General features: G+C 40.6%; 1 protein-coding gene across 1 annotated transcript in view; it reads right to left on the reverse strand.

Moving 5' to 3' along the window:
* LOC108756942 (transcriptional activator cubitus interruptus) overlaps positions 1-22,798 on the reverse strand; it is a 96,536-nt gene that overhangs the window by 11,879 nt on the left and 61,859 nt on the right. The window contains exons 2-5 of the mRNA XM_018501148.1: positions 5,242-5,510; positions 4,839-4,928; positions 2,233-2,430; positions 416-693 (exon numbers count right to left, since the gene is read on the reverse strand). Coding sequence (XP_018356650.1) covers positions 416-693; positions 2,233-2,430; positions 4,839-4,928; positions 5,242-5,510 — 835 coding nt within the window. The remainder of the gene's footprint in view (positions 1-415; positions 694-2,232; positions 2,431-4,838; positions 4,929-5,241; positions 5,511-22,798) is intronic.

A 22,798-nucleotide genomic window follows, 5' to 3' on the forward strand; every position in this document is an offset into this window, starting at 1 on the left:
GGAAATTGAAAATCAGGGAAAAGTGAGGGAATCTTCTGAAAAATTAAAATTCTTGGGATTAAAGGAATTTAATATGTGTACATCACATCTATGCGCTTTTGGAACTACTATCAACTTAGCAATTAAATGCAAACATTAATAATTTACATTGCTATGTGAAAGTGTTCTCTCAACAAAATATTTGATGATCTCCGAATCAAGACGAAAATACAAAATATTTCAAAATGTTGTTGTGAAGCATCAGAGAAAATCATGAAATTTTGTCTGGAAATCAGGGAAAAGTAATGGAATTTTAGGATGAGGAATTTGTGACAACCTGTTATAACATTTATTATTTACAGAAGAACATCCAAGATTTTGGAACTTACATGCTACCTGTGGATATTGTTAGTCTTATCAATTTTTTTTCGCTTACCTCACTCTTCGGGGGCAATCCGGCTCCGTGCGGACTGAGCGTCGCCGACGACGTGGAATGAGGTGGCACACCGGGGTACAATTGCGAATGAGAGGACAGTCCGTGAGCATGGGGGTGAGAATGAGGATGCGGCGGTGGCGGCGGTGGTGCGGGTGGCTGAAGGGGATGTGTGTGAGGTAAAAGCGCCACCGCGGCCGCGCGACTCAAAAGGTGAGCCTGTAACTGCTGCAGGTGCGGCGTCATGCTGGCGGGATGCATGCCTAATGCTGGACTCATTGCTACAATACAATGTAGATTGATTAATTATTGATACATGTAACATGTTATACATGACACGATTTATTTTATAAAGCACTATCTATGTAGTTTTCTTATCTATATCTTATATGGTTATATGGATGTGGAGTTCGTTTCGCCGCCATAATGCCAAGAATGTGTTAATTTTACAGCAATAATATATTCAAAATAAAAGATCTTCAGATATTACAGAAGACATTATGATGAAATTATGATTTGAAAGATGTTTAGGTGTTTACGAACCTTTAGCAGTTTACGAGTATCGGATGTTTAATGCTTTACATCGAATCGCTCAAATATGGTTGCGATATAAGAATAACAACGAAATCGGGCCGTATGTCCGTTCTTTTGACAGTCCGAGCACGACACGTCGAACTTCCGGCACGTAGGCTAAGCTTGCATTTCAATCGTGAGCCTCTGTTACGAAACCATAAAGTAACCGTGCGTAGGTAGAACTGTACTATTATATTATACTATGCATACATGGTAACTCGAAGAAGCTTGCATTCATCCGAATGTAATTTTACATATTTATACATTAATTATATTTACGATTATGTTTTTATCGCTATTATGATTGACATAGCTTCACTCAAATTCAGAATAAATATTATAAACGATTGAAATATCATCAAAGAATTCTGGTGAATTTAATTTCCGTTAAAAATTATAGAAATGTAAATTAAGAAGGTTGAAAATTATTTTTCAATAAAGAATAGAATCGAAATAAATAAAAGAGGAGACACAACGATACAGGTGATGTGTATTTACAATGACATATGCATCGAAGGCAAATTTAACGAGCGGCAACATCCTGCGGGTATTCGACGATGCAACGCCGACAAACGATCGGCATGCCACGCCGTCTGAATTTTAATTCATTAATTACTTCATTTAATCGCAAATTACCGGGCGTTCTTAACTCGCGAGCAAGAAGGTTACCGCCTATATAATGGCTTTATGCTCTGGTACTGTAATACGTCGCCGCCTATCGTCTTCGATCGTTCTTTAAAAGCATATCTGTTTGCTAGAGCGGCACTGACAGTATACATTTGCTTTTTGACCCGTAAATCACGTGAGGGTTAAACTGATTTACATCCATTTCTTCCACAATTTAGATTGACTGTAATCTTGGTTTAACTTATGCTGTATCTTTCCTAATTTTAACAATTAGAATTCCAGATATGAACGAATGAAAATATTAGTAAAGAAATATCTTTACTAATATCTTATTAAAAGTTTATTAAAGATTAAGTTGTTTGATGTCCGCACACTGAGAAAAAAGTGTTGTTCAATTAAAGTCTATATTGTATAACGGGCTGTAATATTAATCATTAACATAAGTGATTAATTCATGTATACTTTTATTGACGTAAAGGCATAAATTATTATTTCAATAATCAAGGCGTTTGTCAAGGTGTTGTCAATAAAAATATATATATGAATTAATTACTTATGTTAGTGACATAATTGAAATGTAATAGTGTATAATTGAAATTATAAATAGAAATTTTACTTGCCAGCAGAAAGATGTCCATAGCTTCCACTTGCGCTACTACTTCGCGAACCATTGACGATTGACGCCAAGCTGTTAGGACTAAATCGAATCATACTGTCGATATCGAACCTATCCGAATACGGTGAACTGCTGAGTGCTCTTTTCCGACTTGCTCTGATCGCTGAGGCTCGCGGACTTCCTAGTCGCGACGATGCCGAAACTGAAATTGAAGGAAAGGACGAATTTAACTTGATATTCATGTAAATAGAAACTTTCAACTTTCAGTTACCAATTACTTTTTCAATCTCATTCACTCGTTATTTCGATGTCAAACAGAAAACTGACAGAATTTATAATTTAATTACCACTGTCATGTGCTAACATGATCTTTCTCGGAACATGCATTTTAACATTCACCACTGAGGTGGTAATCGGGTACATAGGTAGTCGGATGGAAGATTGAGAAGAACCAAGAATATTGAGTGTAGAAAAAGAGAGAGAGAAAGAGAGAGAGAGAGAAGAGAAGGAAAGGAGAGTCGAGAAGACTTAAGAGGAGAGCCCGATCTTGTGGCTTGAACGTTTTAGCGGCGATTTGCCTGTGACCGCAGCGTAACGACGTAATATACAAACCACTTTCTTAAGAGCATGGTGGCGGCTCGCTTGTACTTACCATCGTTGGTTACATGGTGGCGGTTACGCTCTCTTGTCCTTCTCTCGGCACTATCAACTCTTTCTCTCTCTTTCTCTCCTCCTGCCTTCCCTCCCCCAACACGATTTCTTGCTCTGCCAACGCGGGATTAAGCCGCGAGTGCTCTCTACCTCGCTTTCGTACCCCTTTTTCTTCCATCATTCCTTCTCATCCTTTCTTCCCTCTTTACCCTTCTTCTTCTTCTTCTTCTTCTTCTTCTTCTTCTGTGTAAGGAGCAACGCGATACACACAGAAGACGAGCACGAGAAGCGAGCCTACCCTTCTCCTCAATTTCCACTCGGTTGATCGCTCGTTCGCGCACAACGAGTATAAAGTTACTCGCAGTTGGAGATCCCCTTGCTCGCCTTCTTCCTTTTTTCTTTTTATTTGCGAAACCCATTCTACTCCTCCTTCTCCTCCTTGTCTCGTCGCACCGGCCCGCACGGAGTGCTCCGCTTTGTCCCCTTCATCGGTTATTAATTCGGTCAATGATCAAATTTACGGTGGTCAACGGCGACGGCAGCGGAACGAAAACCGACGGCTTAAACTGCTGTGCGGTTTTTCCGCATGACATGGGATGCAAGCTCAATGAGCGATTTATCGGCTCACATTGCTACACTTGCTTTTTCACAAGCTTAGTGTCGCGGTTTTCTGATGTTACATTCGATCCGGTTGTCATTTGCGATGTCAGAGAAATTATATCTTCTACAAATTAATCTTCTTAATTGTTTTTCAAAAAGGCAGCAAATGGCGAATTGGCGATTGAAATAAAATAATTTATTACGTGTCGATCGAATACCCAGACTCGTGATGGGAATCGGTTATCTTAGGTCTCTGCAGTGAGAGGCCAAAGAGTGTGTTCCACCATATCCGGTTTGCATCGCGTCGCAGAGTTCTCGCAGACTTTAATGAATATGCGAATGTGGGCTCTCCTTCGTTCCTTACCGTTCATCCCTCGCTCGATCTACCAAAGTACCCCTTTTCTCCGCGAGTTCCAGGACCCCGACACGCTCGATATGTTCCAGCTCTTCTCTTCGCTCCTTCGCGCATGCAGTTCGAACATGGGATTGAGACATGTAAATTGGTGCAATCGTCCACTCCGATCGGCGCGGCTCCTCCGATGCTACTACGCGAAGCATGCCACGGCAACTATAGCGCTTTTCAAACAGGTTCTGCCCTCGTGCTAAATCGAAAACCGCGATCATTTCAACTCTTAACTTCGTATACCTTATAAATAGTTAATAAAGTTTTCTGTTACTGCAAAAGACTTAGATTCAACGTTTTAAATGCTTCAATATTTCGACGTTAAGATAGCTAGATAGAAAATTTAAATGTTCAATTACAGTATCATGATTATTGAAAACATACATATTCATACAAATCTACACAAACGTACACATCTTATAAATAGCTTTCTGCTATCGCAAGAGACTTAATGTTTTGAATTCAATATTTTGACGTTAAGATAGCTAGATAGGAAATTTAAGCGTTCAATTACAGTATCATGATTATTGAAAACGCATATACATGTTATAGTCATACAAATGCATATATCACGGTATGTTCACATACGCATACATACATATGTGTAAATTACGCATAATGAAGAAATTGAAAGAGAATTAGAAAGAGAATTAGAAAGAGAAGATAAAGAGGGTGGGAAGAGGAAATGTGAGACAACCTGTAGGGTAGGCGCTAAGGTGTTAATGAGGTCGTGTCGCTCCGAGTCGATTCAATTATGCGGCGGTGGCGGCTAACGAGGCCCCGTTTACCCTTTCGGTCGTCTTTTAGCCTCTCGGCCTCTTAACCAGTCGATCTCCTACCTGCCGGTAGTGCCACTATACCTATGTGTGTTAGCTAGGCACGGCATACATAACTCAGTCACACGTACACACGTTAGCATAGAACATTAAAGAGAGGATACACGTTATTGGACTTACCATCAATGGAGAATGGGAATTCGGACGATGCGAGGGTGCTGGCAGGACCTGCCGCGTGTAAGAGGTATTCGGGCCCCAAACCACCCAGTCCTAGAAACAGAAAAAAGAAAATAATATTCGCGTTAAATACAACGACGGATTGGCTGTGTCAACGAAATGGACACCGTCTTAGTTGTCAGTTCGAAGAGGGAAGTAAAGCGCTTTATTACCACGACACAGATCATGCGTGATGAATCGGGTTAGAAGCGCTTTTGTAGCGCTAGAGGAGAGACTTCCGGAGGCGGAAATGCGGGTCTCCTTTACGGAGCTTTCCAATTCATCGTAGAAGGGATAGCGCATAGTTTTTCTGTGCCCTGTTCTGTTCGTTAACACTTCTATCTATATGTGTACATCGGATAATTACCGTGTAGTGAGGCGTTGGGACTGTGTGTGGAGGCCTGGAGCTGATGGTAGAGATGGTCCATGTAGTTGATCCGGTAAGCGGGATGTAGGGCCGTATGTTCCGCGAGGGGATGACTTCTACGTAGAAAATCACCACCGGAAGTCCCGTTGCCGGTAGTCCCACCTCCACCGCCTCCGCTGCCTCCACTACCTCCGCTACCGCTTCCGCCTCCGCCGCCACCCCCGCTGCCGTTACCGGGTGTTCCAATCGCTGTCGAGCTGCTGGATAATCTGAAAAGCATAAAGTTAATTAGTTGACATAAAATTAATTGCAACGTTAATTCATTCGTGACTATTATATCTATTTTGGTGTGTTGCGCGCGGTCGAATTGTAATCTCCGTCGTATATATGGATGGGTATCATCAAGGTAAGGAAAGAAAGTAGATCCGACATCGGCTTGATCGACAAAGTTTATTCGCACGAAACAGAAAAGAGAAAAGAGAAACAACGTAACATAAGAATAAAATAAATAACAACGCGAAATTGTCAAATCTATGCGAATTGATACTCAACCGATTCTATTCACTCTGATAAGCAATAGCGTGTGATCGGTACGGTCTAAAGTTGAAGTACCCCGAAGAAAGTATCGCGTACTCGGAATCGACCGGAGAATTATAATGTATGCAGAATGTGTATCTGTCAGCGTCAGTTGGTCGACTCTTTTGTCCATCCTATAAATATATCCTATAGAAATTTTTCCATCCTATAAATATTATTATTCATGTATTTATTGTCCGCTGTCGTTAACTTTTAAACTTTAAATTATTATAACGCGTGACAATAATTATTTCCCTGTAGATTTACAGCACAGATTAATGAAATACAATTTTTTTTTCTCCTGCGTTCCGAATTGTCATTCGTCTAGCCTTTACCTTTGTATGCCACCAATATAAAGACTAGGATGAGAAAAAAACTAGAGAAAGAAATTTACGGATTTAAATACCTAACAGTTCTTATTTTCGCAGCCAACGTATTCGTATGTAACTGTCTCTACGTGTTCCTCGAGTGTCTGTGTGTTTGTGTCACGACGACTGCTTTCGCGGATCTACTTATCGATGCAATCGCCACACTATAAAAGAGTGAACAGAGTTGCCACAAATTCCTTGTCTTAAAATTTCATAACTTTTCTGTAATTTCCAGATAAAATTTCATATGATTTTCCCTGACTTTCAATAAATAATATTTTGAAATGTTTTGTATCTGTTCTGATTTGGAAATCGTTGAATATAATTTTGTTGAAAGAGCAACTTAACATAGTAATGTATTGTTAATGTTGCTAACACTACTTGCATTTAATTGTTCAATTTTAAGTTGATAGTATTCCAAAATTGCATGTGTGTGATGTAAGCATATCAAAGTTTTTTAAAAATAAAAATTTTAATTTTTCAGAAAATTCCCTGACTTTTCGCTGATTTCTCTGGTTGTTTTCAATTTTCTTTGCATTTCCCTGATTTCCCTGATTTCCAGTTTTGTGGCAACCCTGGCAAAAGCCATTCGCAAAAATTGCTAATAGATCGATAAATACTGTTCTTCCCTGTATATAATTCTCATTAACGAAACATATTTCTACCGAGACGTTTATGATTTATAGCGAAGGGAGAGAGAAAAAAAGCATTCACGTTTGACGGATGAAATTACGACACACTTCGTGAACGCGACAAATGGCGCGTGTCTCTTCGTCAAAGCTTCTATTCGTGTCGCTTCTTGACACAGACAGGTGTCTTCCATCAATGGCACAGTCATATGATCAAAGTATAACTTTGTTCGCGGGATAAGATAATGCGTTTTTGTTTGTCATTCTCACTGACGTCACAATGCGCGCGCTCGTTCACTTCGAAGAAAGGAGGATCGTGATCCAGAAGAGAGGAGACAAACTGCCGCAAAAGAGGCAGTGCGTCTCGTTTTGAACGATGGCAATTCGCCACGCTCGAAACATCGAGAAACGATGCGTGTCCAGTGCCTTCAAAGATCCTCTTCCTTCGACGTCCGGGTTCTTCCGCACACAGATTTCATTAACAGCAGTCTCGTGCGAGTAAAGTTGGGTCTTTCAAGGCGGTAAACGTGCGCTTATGTCTTTAATATCAAATATTATGATGCTGTATCAATGTATTTCAAATAAATGTACGCAAACTTATGTATAGCAATAGGTTTTTGAATGCTTTAAAAACAAATACAAGTTAAAAGAAGATACATTGCATCTTTTATTCGAAAAATTTTAAGTGTCGAAAAATAATCTCGAAACTGGAAAGAACAATTTTGCTAAAATCTAAAAATTTAGCTAGGTTCAAATCTGAAGATGATTTTGTTTGGATCATTAAAATATAATTATGTAGGATGTTTAAACTGGTAGGAAATTTTATTGCAGCATTGCTATCAATGTTGAAGCGTTTTACCTAGTTATTTTGACGATCCCACGAAATTATTTTCAAATCTTTCTTTATCTACATTTTTAGGTACTTCAGCAAAAGTGGTTTTTCTGTATGTTCTTTCTTTATTCCTTCGTATTCTTCCTTTAAATACCATTATGGACTCTCTTTTAAAAGTTTCTCATAAATATGCCATCCGCGCTGACAATCAGCCATGGCCAATTCACGATCAAGTGGTCTGTTTGTACTGAATCCCAAAAATCTCACATGTCATACATTAATAATCGAAACGGATTTGTAGCTAAGTTATGAAGAAGGTCGACACTTCTCTTCGAGGTCACGAGAGAATGAGATTTTCTTAGTTAATCGAATCTCGCAGCCAAATGGAAAGGAGAGGACCACATGTGGAAAGAAGTCCCAATATCACGAGACAAATATAAAGATGTAATTAGCCGGCAGTGATTACGGTGCGTTGCGAATGATAAAGTAAATAGTATCCCGCGGAACAGGGATGGAGAGACGATTGGCGCGTGTCGCAACGTTTTAAGGCGGATTACGATGTTTGAGTCGGTCGCTGTCTAAATATTGGCTCCGCGCTTCCACGAGTTTGCTGAGTAAAGACAACCGGGTCGGCTGTTTGACTTTGCTCAGTGTCCACGGATTTTGATTACTGCCTGTTGGCTGCCCGCTTACGATGGTCGAACGTGTTAAAACGTTTGTCACGATACTCGTTGACAGGTCGAGGGATCTCTCAATTGCGTCCCGTAACTCTAATAGGACAAGAAAATGCAAAAATACCTCACGGTATTAGCGCTTTTAAATTACACACCAGAGATTGTGTAAATCATCGAATAACTACGTTTGTTATAGTAATATTAATTACTTTACATAGAACAACGAAAATACTAGCGTTTGGAGTTAATTGGTGAATAATCATGCATTTTTTCTCTAACGATTAAATTATTTCCCTTAATAAAGCGGCGACGCCGGGACAAAAATTAGAACGCTTTGACAGGCTGCTTAGTAGTGGATCCCATAAAAAAGTCGACTGAAAGAATCAGGGGGGACCGGGGACACCGTTACAATGAAAACATCGTCGACTCCGCCGGGTTTGGCGTACTCATGTTCTCCGTTTTTTCTTTTCGCACCGAGAGAGAAATAGCCGAAAGAGAGACGGAGATTGAGAGTTCCTGTACTGGGAAGAGAGAAGGAAAGGAAGAAAGATAGAAAGGGAAAGAGCGAGCTGTGTCTATTTCCAATCCTGCTGACTGCCAGATGACTCGAGGTATGGTTCTGCCTCTGGCTGCTGTTCTTCCTTCCTTTTCTATTACTCTTTTTCTTCTCCCTTCGCAACTTTAAGCGTCTGTCACACTCTGCGAGTTTTTAAAATATCCATGCAACCAAAGACACCCAACGTACCTGATTTATTTTCTTCGGTGAAATATTTTAAAATATTTCTCGCAAAAGTTATCTTCAGGCTAATTATTTTATCTAATAATATGAAACATAAGATAACTTTCGCTTATCTATGAAAAACATATATATCTGGGAAAATTTATTTTTTCCTTCTTCCTTCTTTTTATTTACTGTTTCTATTATTTTCACACTCTTTATTTCCGTACTCTCGAAATTCATTCTCTCCGTCTCGCACACATGAGTATCCATCCGTAATTTTCTTCTTCCACTCATTTCCACGCCACAGCTTTCCCTGCCGAAACAGCCCCCACCGACAGACAAAACTCGAGTCGTTAACTCGACACACCGGAAACCGACACATCTATCTTTATCTACGACCCATCCGCCTCAGCAACCCAGAGATCTTCTTGAGATTCTTATGATCACCGCTCGTTCTTTCTTGACGGCGCTCAACAATGCTGATTCTCATTGATTTCTAATAATTTCTTTCGAAAGTTTAAGGTCTCTCTCACGATCTCATATTTTTCGTTTATAGCTTCTAAAGTCAATGTGATACGTATGAATTAGTACAAAGCATAGCTTAGCGTGATTTCGATTAGTTTCACAGTAAACTTTTCATTGCAAAATTGCACAACAGAAGTACAGCTTGCGATAATTAGAATTATCGAATAGATGGGAATTCCTTGAAATTTCGGCGGTAATAATTCAGTGATCGCCGAGCAGACACGCGACGTCTCGGTCGGTTTAATCTCGGGAGGCAGAAAGAGGAGGAGAAGGGTCGGAGCGAAGCTGGGTGAAGAATTAAGGTTCGCAAGCTCATTAACGTGACTCGTGGTAATGAGGCGAGCTAAGCGGTGCCCGAGAACATCTGCCCGGTTTCCCTGTTGCCTCGGAACTTGAAAAAGAAATATAGAGAGCACGACGACGCGACGGAAAGAAGCTCGTGTGAGTCGAGGGCCGAGCCGAAACGGGGTAAAAGGATGCGGCTTAAGCACGAGCCCGAAAGCCGATCAGCGCGATGTGGAAAGGCGAGAGATTAGGCCAAACTTCATCCCTCTCTACGGTCGGATATGCGCAAGTCGATGTAAGATGACTCCTTATAATTTGCCAAACGATAATCCTGTGACTCGTCAAAAAATTGACGCTTCATAATGAGAGTTGTATCAATTTTTATGATAGGATTCCCAACGAATCCTACATCATTAATACTCGTATTATTGGCTGGATCAAGTGGCGCAATTATTTTCTACGTTATCCAAAGGACGTACGGCGAGCTTTGAAGATGTTGAAAGTGCGGGGTATTCACGAGATCTCAAGTTATAATATTTATCGCTGTGTCGTTTGCCGCTGTTGCGAGGACAGTATGTAGAAAGGAAAAGGAAACCATATGGTGCAAAGAGTGCACGGCAGTGTGAGTGGCACGCGCTTCAAACGCGACCATAAAAAAGAGGAGAAGGAAGAAAAATGGAGATAATGACTCAAGGAAAGTGACACTGAGGGATCACCAATTTTTTTTATTATCATTATTGTTGCGTGATTTGGATTATCTTCTTGGCGAGCTATTGTGAAAACGTTTGGAGTCGGTGACGAAAGTGGAAATGAACAATGCTATTCACGTTCATATCTCTCGCGGATTTCTACGATGACTTACGCCATAAGCCAGTCATTGACGTTGATGCCGTGCATCGTCGGTGGAACTCTGTGCCGAGCTCGAGGTAATTTTTCGCAACTCTGCACACTCTTCGCGAGGTGATCTATGATCGCGATCCTGGCCCTACGCCAGGATCGCATTTTCTCAACTCGAAAGTGTCGGTGATTTAGACAGTATAGTACGAACGTAGTGAATGCCTTAAACCCCTACTACGAAAAGTCGTGAAACGTCGCGGGCCTGAAGGCTGGAATTATTTTCGATGAACTCGCAGATATAGTTCCGCGACTGGCGTTTATGCGCGGGATCGCGGGGTTGAGTCGTATAGTCTTATATTTAGCGCGCCTTGAGACCCTTCGAGGGTACACCCCTCTGCGACTTCGACGAGTCGAGTGAATTTCGCGTAGCGAGAAATCGTTATGAACATATGCAGAATTCTAAAAACTTTCTTCACATTGTTTATGAACTATTTTAGCAGGTTACTTTACAATCAAGCTCTTATATCGATTATATGTATATATATATATATAGTCTGAAAAATAATAACATGCGTTATAACAGCAGAGAGTAACAATAAGACGACGAGTGAGACTTGGAAAACGCGTCTTACGGGAATAAGACTATGCGCTCAAGAATCGGTGCGATGCTTTCAAGACGAGTTTGGAAAACTCGATTACGATCAGTCAAAGCCTCGTTAATCAAGGTATTTACACGCGAGATCGGTCGCCGGTCTATCGATATGCGAAACGTCGCGGATCGATCGGAGCCGCGCCTTTGCTGCAAATCCGGCCTAACGGCGCACTATATGCTCGCTCGTACTGTTATTTATAGGCTATTCGAACGCTGCGTAGCGCGCGTCTCGCATACATGCGTTTAATTCATTTGAGTCAGAGATTCGTCCTCGGATACCTCGTAGAAGACAGACTGTGCCGCTCGTAAGTTATACGCGAATTAGCGGCCTACGCTATTAACACACGTCGGGATACTTTTCTTCCGAGATTCTGAGATTTAGATATCACTGTAAACTACAAATGTATGCCGCTACTACCTGAGTTTTTGACATTCATATATTATATTCACGTTTATATTATTACATTTGCATGAGACTTTATTGGCTATCACGCGATGTCGAAATTTCTTAGCCGCAGATCAAGAATATCAATCGGTTTTTTTTTTTAATTAAAAATTTCGCTGGATACATATCTGCAAATAAAGTTGGAGCATTAAAATAATTTTATTGAAAATTCAAAAATGACGAGCAATGTTGCAAAAAAATTGATATTTTAGTAATCAGTTTGAGTTTTCAATAAAATTATTTTCAAATCTATATCCAACCAGATTGTGAATATTTTTCAGAAAAATCATTCTTTTTTGCAGCTATGATTATTTTCAATTATTTCCTTTTTACTCCGTTTAGTCTCTCCACAAGTAACGCGATTAGGAGTTTTGTCGCGTGGTACATAATCGAATAAAGTTAATGCGCTTTTTGTGTTTCTGCGAAAGAAATTTATCGCATCAGCCGCTAGATTTATCACGGCTCTCCACCTCTGCCCAACGTATCTTTTGCGATTGCGAAGAAGATTCCAAAAGCGATGTGAAATCTGCTTAGCAGATAGCGTAATTATACACTAATGTGGAATTAAAAAATATAAGTGCGTGATAAATAATGAAAAAACCAAGTGAACATTAAATTAAAATAAAATAAAAATATCTTTAAGCGTAACAAATAATAATTTTCGTGATTAAGTGCGTGATGAATAATAAAAGAAAAACTAATAAAGATTAAAATAAAATTAATATTCTTACCATTTATAATAAATATTTTTCTAACCTTGATAAATAATTTTCTAACATTTTATCACTAAATTATAGAGCAGTACTAAATAGATGTTTTTGCAGTTCCACTTTTCCAATGGAATCACATCATTTATATAATATGAAGATGAACGTGTCAATATTACATTTCAAATATTCGCCCTACCGTGTCTCCACAAAATAACTTATTACCATAAATAGTTTATCCAACAACAAAATGTAGCTGACACCTCTTTGATGAGCGTTTTGTTGCTTCACCGTTCCGACATAGCGAACAGGCGATTTACTCGTAGGATTCAATTATACAAGGATACGTCCCTTCGTAGATTTCGTACGTGCAACGTTTACCAAGTCACCGTCTTTTGAGTTCCGGTTGTAACACAGAAACTACGCCGCTTCTCTTTGTCGTCTCTGCCTTTTCAGGTTTCGGTAAAATCGACATGCGAAGCAGGCAGGTAACATCGTCGTCGACCAGGCGCCACTAACAAAGTAATTCGTGCGCAAAAATGTTACGCGCTGTTACTTGCATTATTCATTGTTGACTCTTTAACGCTGGAAAACCGTTTTATTTGTCGTGTCGAACAGTTTTCTGAAAACGTGGATTGTTTAGATCTTGATTGAGATCCTAAGTAGTATTATTTTTCGGTTACTAAACAGAGTTAATACTGTCTAACGAGTGTTGAAAAAATGAATGAAATTTCTACCTGAAATCTGAATATTGGCCATAATGATTTTCGAGCAAGAGATACAGATGGCACAGTGCAATATACGAAGACCCGGTTGCACCAACGTTATTTTGACTTTAAGCAAAGCTTAAAACTCTCTCTCTCTCGTTTTCAAGCGAAAGAGAGACAGAGACAGAGAGAGAGAGCTTTGCTTAAAGTCAAAGAAACGTTGGTACAACCGGGCCTTAGGTCCAGTTCCACAATTCATGGTTAACTCTTAACCGAGGTTCAACTTGTTTCTCATCTTTGTCCAATTCTAAAACTGGACAATGAATAAGTTGAACCTCGATTAAGAGTTAATCGTTAGTTGTGGAACTTAGTGGATTATTTGTTTAACTCTTAATATACATAATTGGATCATTCATGTCTTGCGCATTTCCTTCTTTAAAATACTAGGAGCATCTGATTAAATAATAGTCTCTCTACGCTTTCCTTTTTTAAATACATAACTTTACAAATATTTTCTAAAGCTGTTAAAATATATGTAAAAATCACGTAATCATTTTTGTATATTTGCAGAAGTAATGAAAATTAATCCAGGATACAAATAATCTATTGTGTGTAGTAAATAACGAAAAAATTATCGTGTGTACTAAGGATTAACATTGGCAAACAAGAAATAGTAATTCACCGTGTTACACCGTGTCGTCTGTGTTTCTTGCTGCATCCAATATTAGTTCAGTGATTTTCAGAAAATATGAAACAATATTTCCAAAAGGTACGAAATATAAGGGAGATAACGAGGGTTTTAAGATGAATGCCATACGGAATGTGTTCATCGTGCAGGCAGAAAAGATCGACATCCGTAGAGGATCGCAGGTATACGAATATGGTGGGTACATCGAGAACCGTGACTAATGACTCTATTGACTGAAGAATCGAAGGACGTTTATCGACACGAAGAAGCTCGAGGTGGTTTTACATTCGGGTTTTACATTTTCAAACGTTACTTGAAAAAAATTTGTCTCTTTTTAAATTACGATGAGAAAACATTGCTCTGAAATATCTTTCGCGATTTTCTCTGTGTCATGGATGCGTCGAGAGAAACTTTTTTGATCCAATGATGAAGATTTTAGTTATGCTCCGGCCTCTCTTGTGTTCCTCCTTTCTATCTCCCTTTCTTTCCCTTCCGTGTACGAAGTTAGAAGAGCTACTGCTTTTGTCACGCTTTTTAAGTAGAACGCCGTAACGCGTACGTGATTGCCTTGTACAATTACCTGGCGAATCTGCCCGTCTCTCTCTTCATCTTCGCTGTCCGCTCGGCGCGAGATGTATATCCCACGCCTAATGTACAACATGGCGCGAACATGACACAAAACTACGAAGAATCCCCTTTTTATCGCGACACCACGCTTCATTCCGTTCATCTGAAATTACGCTCCCTCTCCAATCTACACTCGCAATATGGGATAAATGACAGGCCTATATGCTTTGCCACCGGCAATGTTGATTACAATATTGAACTTGTGACGCGAGACATCTTATTTTCGAATTTGTAAAGTCACGTGCATTCGTGATGACTGTTTCTTTCACGGTAGACAAAATAATATAAGAATTTCAAGAAATAATTAGCGATTAATATACAAATTGAAAAAAAAAATCTTAATCTGCTAATTAAAAATAGATTCTCGCATGCGTGCTGTTGCAATAAAACAGGGTTTCTCAGACACGCTGTGTCGCAAAGCGATTAAAAATGATAAAAATTATCTAAATTATATTATGTTTACTCTTATTTTAATTAAAGCAACATCATCTCATTGCGATAAATTATTTTTAAAACAATATGATAAAAAATAAAACATTTTGGTAGTTTACTTATTACTTGTGAATGTATTAACGATATTCGATACAAAGAATTTATACTGAAGAATGTGCGTTTAATGACGCATCTCGAGACATTTGGTTAGTTATTTAATGTATTGTGAAAAAGATTGTGTGAAAAACACTGCCATAACGTAATGCATGAAGCAGAATGTAAAAGACATATTCCAACAAAGGCATCTCGCGCGACGCTGCAAATATTTATTCTTTTTTAGACGGTACGAATCTTTAAGTAGACATTTAATTCACGTAGACGTTTGATCTTGCATACAAATTGTCTCAGTCCCGACTCTCCCTTAAATTCTTTCACCTCATCGATTTCGTATGTAAGAGAACTTGTACAAACAACGCTGTAATCACACGCGTGTGCTCGCGCGAGGCAAGATCGGTCCAAAAGCGCGAACCTACAAGATTCCCTCTTTTCCACCTTCCCATCTCTCGAACCTTACCCGTTCGCGCGCCAATAAAATGCGCTCCACTCGTTCGCTTCTCGCAAAGCCCTCTTTACATTTACATGGCCAAGCCGCTCGAAGCGCGCGGCTACGTGGTCGTGAGGACATCGCGCTCATGAATTTATCTCGCGTTCTCCACCACTAACGCACCGTGATGTGTTCGGGCGCGAAGGAGGACAGCACGAGGGAGAAAAAGGGATAATACGATCTTGGTGTCTCTAGACCTTGTCGATGGTCCCACAGACCAGGAGAGATTCCAATCAGAAGTTTCAAAAGTAATGTAAGGCGGGTTTACAATTTTATGATTTAATTGCGTTACAATTGGTACGTGTGCGACTACAATATTATACCGATGACTGTGATGAAGAAATTGAATATTGATATTCAATTTCTTTTTCGTTTTAATCAGCTCAAATTCATTAATATATACGGTTTCCGTGAAAAATGATTGAAATTGGAAATTTATACGGTTTCCGTATAAAAATAAATGTTACATACGTGTGAAATTAATGTACGATCAGTATTCATATTTAACAATATAATTTTACAGTTTGACAAATATTTTCTCATTTTATCCTAATTAGCTTTTAGAAAAATACATCTGTCCATTGAAATCATTTTTTTTTTTACCCAAATTCTAATCTCGTTCCTCTTTTATTAGCGAGCATCCCTTGAAATGCGAAGCGATTTCAATTCTCGTAGCCGGTTCACGATTCAATGTATAGAAGCGAGGATGCGCGCTCGATGCTTGCACTTGCACGCGATACTGAGCGAATTGTAAATAGTGCGGAGGGGGAGGGGGAGGGGAGGATGGGGAACTGGTACGCGAGCTACGCGTCGGTGGTGAGAGCGAGTCGAGGTGGGCCCAAAGGGGGTCCCAGGGCCCAGGTCCGGCCGGGAGCGCTGGAGGAGGAACGGGACGAGATGGGAGACGTACGGAAGAAGAAGAGAGAAGGTAAAGTGGAATAAGAAGAAGCGGGACGCGCACAGGGCTGCCAAGCCGCCGGCGCTGGGCCGCGCGTGTATCCGCCCACGTAATCTTGATTGTCGACACACCTCCACCTCCGCTGCCCTCCGCCACGAAACGCACCAACACACGAACTCGTGTGTGCGAGCGCGAGCGCGTATCACCTTCTCGATGTATCGCGGATACGTATCGTGAACGCGAGCCCAGGGTCCCCGCCGGGCACCTCGTGCACGGGCCCCGGATGCAACAGGCACCAGGGGCGTATCGGGCTCTGGAAACTGCGTCGTAAAGTCGTTCCTGTAATTGAATCAGTGAAATGTATGTAATCGCGATCACCGGAAATGCACGCGAGATCGATACGCGATCCGATGCGTACGAATTAGATCGTGTGCGTCGAACCTGCGTTACTTAGCTGGGATGTAGTCTCCATAATGCTTACATACTTTGAGTGGCTATTGATTGACTCTACTTAGAACTCTCGATCTCGGTTCAGCCCTTATTGAGATTCGATAATTGCGGTTCTGGAAAACTTGACGACCCGCCTAAAGATCCACGGTAGATATATCGTGCTCTTAATGCAAGACACTGTGTCTCCTTGATACGAGTATTATGCCATCCAATCGCACGGTGACGGATAAACGTGCGGGATGCATATGACTTCGGTAAATGGAGAATAGCATATAGGTATTTATAGTGCAACCGCGAGAGTGGCACTCGCTAGTATCTCGTCACACGGTCCGCTCGGACAAGTTCGCTGTAACTCGGAGAGTGATCTTCGTATTAAACAACTGAGATAATTTGCGCAGTGACGAACTGTTTACGAAGCTAAAGGCGTGCACAATATATGCGTAATATACAGTGCACGTGCCAATTAATGATGGACGAAAGGGTGCTTGATTTTATAAAGTTGATCCTATATTGTTAATGTTTTAAGACTCTTCTATTTATTGCAAGCTCCTTATGATTTTTGCAATCGGAAGCATCGTGGTTGCCATTGACGTTTCTGATTAGCTATGGAATCGTAAAGCTTATTCTACAATTGCGTAAGCGTAGTTATAAGTGGTTGCAATTGTAAGAACTGATCGATCGAAATATCTCCTCGAGTTCGATTATGATTGGTCAATTCTTACAACCACTTACAACTACATTTACATAATTGTAGAATAGGCTTAAGGAGCTTATGATAAACATTATGTAGATGTAAAGTAGCTTTGACGCATCGTTTCGAAATGTCACAAGGGTAGGAAAAATGATGAATTCATCGAACTTATTCGCACTTTGATGAAGGAATCTTCGCTATTTTTGCACCAATTTTATGTCATTGTCACGTATCCCATTTTGCGCACGCCATACCGAGATCCGAGTGTGCGCATTTCACTTCGTTCTCCAGCTTCTACCCGACTTTGTGCGGGTGACTTCCCCCGCTATTCGCTGCAGAATGGGAGCTTAGACAGGGAAACAAATGAGAGGCCGCGGACTATAATGACGCAGACGAACGGGAGGGGAAAAGAAAGAGGGATAAGAAATTGGATAAGAAAGTAAGGTGGGTTGTGATGGTGCGTGTTCAGCTGCAGTTGCGTTTGAGTGTGTGTGTGTGTGTGTGTGCGAAAGCGCGAAAGGGAAGAAAGGAAGAAGGATGGTGGAAGGGGGAAGAGAGGACGAAGCTAAGGTGGAGGATTTATGAACGACCGAAACAGGCTGCGAACCCTAGGCCCTTCGCCTGCATCTCTTCCTCCGCTTTCTTTTTCCCTTTCTTTTTTTTTCCCCCTTTTCTTTTTGTTTCGTATTCCGACCTTAGCGCGAGTAGTATACCTGGCCCTGTCTTGCCGCCGCCGCCGCGCCGTGTGTGCACGCAAAAAGCACAGTTTCATCCCGTCTCCTCTCGCGCTCCGACCATCGTCCTCTTCCTCCACCTGCATCTCTTACCTACGCCGCCTGTCTCTCTTTAAATTTTACATTGTCTCCATCGTGGTCGTGACAAGTCGTCGATTCGATTATGCACCTCGCTCCACACACACAGCTTTGCCGTTTTTGCCACAGAACTTGCGGTTAACCGCGATCACGTGCCATTCTCGAAGGGAAAAAAAACTCGATTCCTTTATACGCGAAACTACACACGTCTCTATAATAAAAAATTCCATTACTGTTTGACATTACCGCTGATATTCTGATTTTAACGTAAAACAAATACGCTCGTTCGATTTCGCGCGACGAAACGCCTCGATGGAAATACCGGTGGCGGGAATAACGTCGTAATTTCATAATACGAGGATCCACCTGTATTGAGACGGCAGTGCAGTCTCTCTTAATTAACGCCGCGTTACTCGTAGCGGACACCAATCGAGTTCCGAGATCTAAAATCAATTTAGATCCTCGATCCGCGATAGCTTCTCCGTGTGCCTACCCTTCCACGAAAGTTTTCGCGGTACCCTCCGGTGAAGCCGGAGAGAGCACACTACGGGGTATCGTGCCCTTCGCATCCATGATCTCCGGATCGGGGAGGAGCGACAAGAATGAAACGATGCGGAGAAGCAGAGTCGATGTCGGTGTTGTTGTTACTGCTGCTGCTGCTGCTGCTGCTGCTGGTGGTGGTGGTAGTGGTGGTGATAGTTACGAGGATCCATGGGGGCCTTACGGTGCCCCGTGGTATAACGTGGGTAACTTAATATTCCGGGTAATAAATAAGAGAATGCGGCTCTGTCCGCCCCACAAAAAGCTTCCCGCGGGCCAAAGAGCAAGACGCCCACGTTTCTCGTAGTATCTACAGTCCGGAGTGGCCCGTCCACCCACCTCCTCCACTTTGCCCCGCGTGCAGGAACTTTGGGGGCCCCGCTTTAACCTCTGTGGCCCCCACGCTTAACACCCGAACGTTATCCCGCCGCGGCATCGCGTAATTAAGTTATTACGCTTGCGGGGCAACCGCGGCGCAGGGGCTCTCGCCTGCCGTACGATGAATGTACTGCTGTTCCCTCTTCCTCTTTCGGTTCGGAGGAACGAAGTTTCTTATAAAGAATTTCTTGTAATGATACAAAAACCTTTCTTCTAACGACATAGTATTGCAGTGCGCAGAAGAAGTATTACAAATTTACGATATTTACACATCACGCTATATTTACTATTAATCCTTGAAAATTGATTACACACTCTCTAAATCTGGATCAATGGATAGTCGCTAATTACTCAGTGGCATACTTGGTACTGCTAATCAGTGAAGTTCAATTAAAAATGGAAAAATGTTTGAGCATTATATATTTAACTAAAATACTGATGTTTGCATGTTAATTTTCCAATACCATATTCATTGAACTTATGCACTAAAACAAGGTTAGTTAAATCACATAATAAAGATCAGCTGGGTTAGGGATCTCATTCACTGATTACCAGTGGCGTACTTGACACTGATATCAGTAATTATTCACTGGTTCAGATCTAAAGAGTAATTAAGCAAAGAAAGCCATATTCAATTAGTAGGTAGACCTTGGTGCTTAATATTTTTTTGTGCGAATTTTACTTTTTCCAGTTCAAGTAACTGTGCGCCGATTATTTGTCAATCTGAAAATTGAAGCTGGATTATATAGCATCACAAATTAAGTTGAGAAGCAATGTAATATTACTACTGCTGAAATTAATTATATATAGTCATAAAACTACAATAATTGTCCAAATAGTGCGCTACATCGATGATCTCGTCAAACTGTTGTCTGGGTGTTAAAAATTATAGTTTTACATACGGCACACTAATAGTTTATATTTACATTTAAACAACTACTTGTGAAACTGCCAATACTGTAAGGCGTTTGTGGAACCACAATTTTTCCCCGAATAACAAAATGAAGAAATCGTCAATATAATAACGTACTGTGCAACAATTACTTTCGTGATTGTATATTAATAATATCAGCTTAAAAGGTTTCTTTATCCACATTGCTATGACTATAATTCATGTTATAAAGTGACTGCCTGATGTATAGTTTAACGACTAACTTAAATGCATAATGAAATTGCGAGTCAATGATGACGTACGAACGTGATGATTGTCATTACCTTCAAAAGAGTAAAAATTTCCGCTCTACCTGCAAGCATGTTTTTAGCTGTCATTGATCATTCCTCACTTATCCTCCGTTATTATGGAAACATAATCTACTTGGATAGAGAGCAGGTGTTCGAGGATGCGTTAAAAAAAAATGATCGCCTCGACACGAAGCATGGCGTGTACGGGCTTCACCGTTAAAAATCGACCTGTATAACTTTCCCGTAGGCAAACGCTTAACCGTCATTATCTGCTTGTATTCATTTTCGCCCTGTTCGCCAATACATATGTATCGTTCGGTTAAGACAGGTGATTCAAACTATTTACGAAATAATCATGCACTCTCTAACAATGTTGCCATTTCAAAAAGAAAGAATCCAAATTGTATCGACTATTGCACATTTATTTTTTATTATAATTTAGTTTGAACTATAAAATTTAGGAATCGAATTTACATTTAAGAATAAATATTAAACAAAAGAAATATCTATCGATCGGAGAAGACACGTAAAAATTCGAGCAAATTTATGCTAATGTCTTATATATATAATAATAATTAATAATTAATATATAATAATAATTAATAATTAATATATAATAATAATTAATAGAATGCAAATGTATATCAAACCTCTCTTCAATTTCACAAAATAGATAAGAAAAAATGAAAAATGACGAATGAACTTGTATATTTGTTATGTAAATTTCGAATATGGAATAAATTCCGAATGCTGGAATAAAAGGACTTTAATTTTTTTAAGAAGAACATATATCAACTTTCAAATGATACAGAAAAAAAAATTTCTTTCCTTTGCGTAAAAATGTAAGAAAAAAAACCAATGATATCTTCGATGACATCTAGTTGAAATTACTTCTATTTGTTGGTTTATTTTCTCTGTCATTGTCACAATACTGAATCTACAAGAGCTCCTCTCAATGATGCACGTCTAGAATCGTGCTTACAACAACACGTGATACACAATTCGCATTTCGCGTCGAGCCTGTTCGTCATTAAGCCGATTCAAGGTATAGAGATGTGAAAGTTGACGAGTGCGCAGGAGGATGAAGTTGGCGAGCAGCGAAAAGAGGAGACGAAGAGGCAGTGAAAGGGGGAAAGAATGGGAGAGCGCAAGAAGGAAGATAGGAATGCCGGTGCGTGAAGCCTCCTGCCTCTTAGACAACATTGCCTCGGAACCGCGTCTCTATCAGCCATCATAAATAATTCTGCTGCGCCAGTGTCTCGTCTCTGTTTCATGCATATACGTACACTTGTACACACACACACACACACACACACACACACACACACACACACACACACACATCCTATATAAGTATATCTATCTCCGTTTCTCCTTCTCTATCTCTTCTTCCTCGTGTACTCTCAGAACGTTTTTCGGCTACGCCATGAACACCTTGAACACGGTGGCGTGGCTGTATCTGTGGACCGGTTGGACTAGGAGCATCTACGTGTGTGTTGGGCCCTTTAAAAGAGATAGCACTCGAGATGGGGAAAAAAGAACAGGTGAAACTTACCGAGGGTCTCTGAGGCTGGTCGATCGAGACTGCATCGCGGTCGACTTCGGATCTTAATTCTATACGTTACATTACAGTATTTTGTTACTTCTTTGAAGCAACTGCGGTGCACTCCGATCTATTTACTGAACATACGACTATTACGATTGACATTGTATCAATCTAATAATAATTCATCGTTCAAAAGAAATTTTCTCATTTCTGAACATCATGACGGAAATTTCGGGACTGTTTTTTTTTTTTTAATCGATTCAATGAGCCGAAAGATATTCTTCGTAGAAAAAAGAAAATCGAAAATTGATTCTCGCGGGCAATGTACTGGTCTTGCACACTGGTGCGCATACACGCGTCGCAAGAAGCGCGTCCCTCGTTAGTGCCACTAATTACGAACTGGCCAGAATTCCCCTTCGCCGCGCCAGTCTTCCCCTAATGAGTGTCCTAGTGAAGATCGCGAAAAAAAACTATAATGCCAAGAATACAAGTTCGAGGGAGAGAGAGAAAGAGAGAGAGAGAGAGAGAGAGAGAGAGAGAGAGAGAGGGAGGGAGGGAGTGAATGGAACGCGGAGAGACAGGGGTGGCAGAAGACAGTAGGAGGGGCAGAGGCACAGCGACGGCTGCGTGTTTAAGCTTTAATTACCGATTAAGCGCGTGGCGAAGATTACGAAATTCCCTCCGGAGTAATTACCGCCTTACAGGTAGCGATCGATGTGCGATCGGTGGCGCAAATTTCAAGACGGGGCGC

This window comes from Trachymyrmex septentrionalis, unplaced genomic scaffold, assembly GCF_001594115.1.
Source record: "Trachymyrmex septentrionalis isolate Tsep2-gDNA-1 unplaced genomic scaffold, Tsep1.0 scaffold13, whole genome shotgun sequence".
NCBI classification, from domain to species: domain Eukaryota; kingdom Metazoa; phylum Arthropoda; class Insecta; order Hymenoptera; family Formicidae; genus Trachymyrmex; species Trachymyrmex septentrionalis.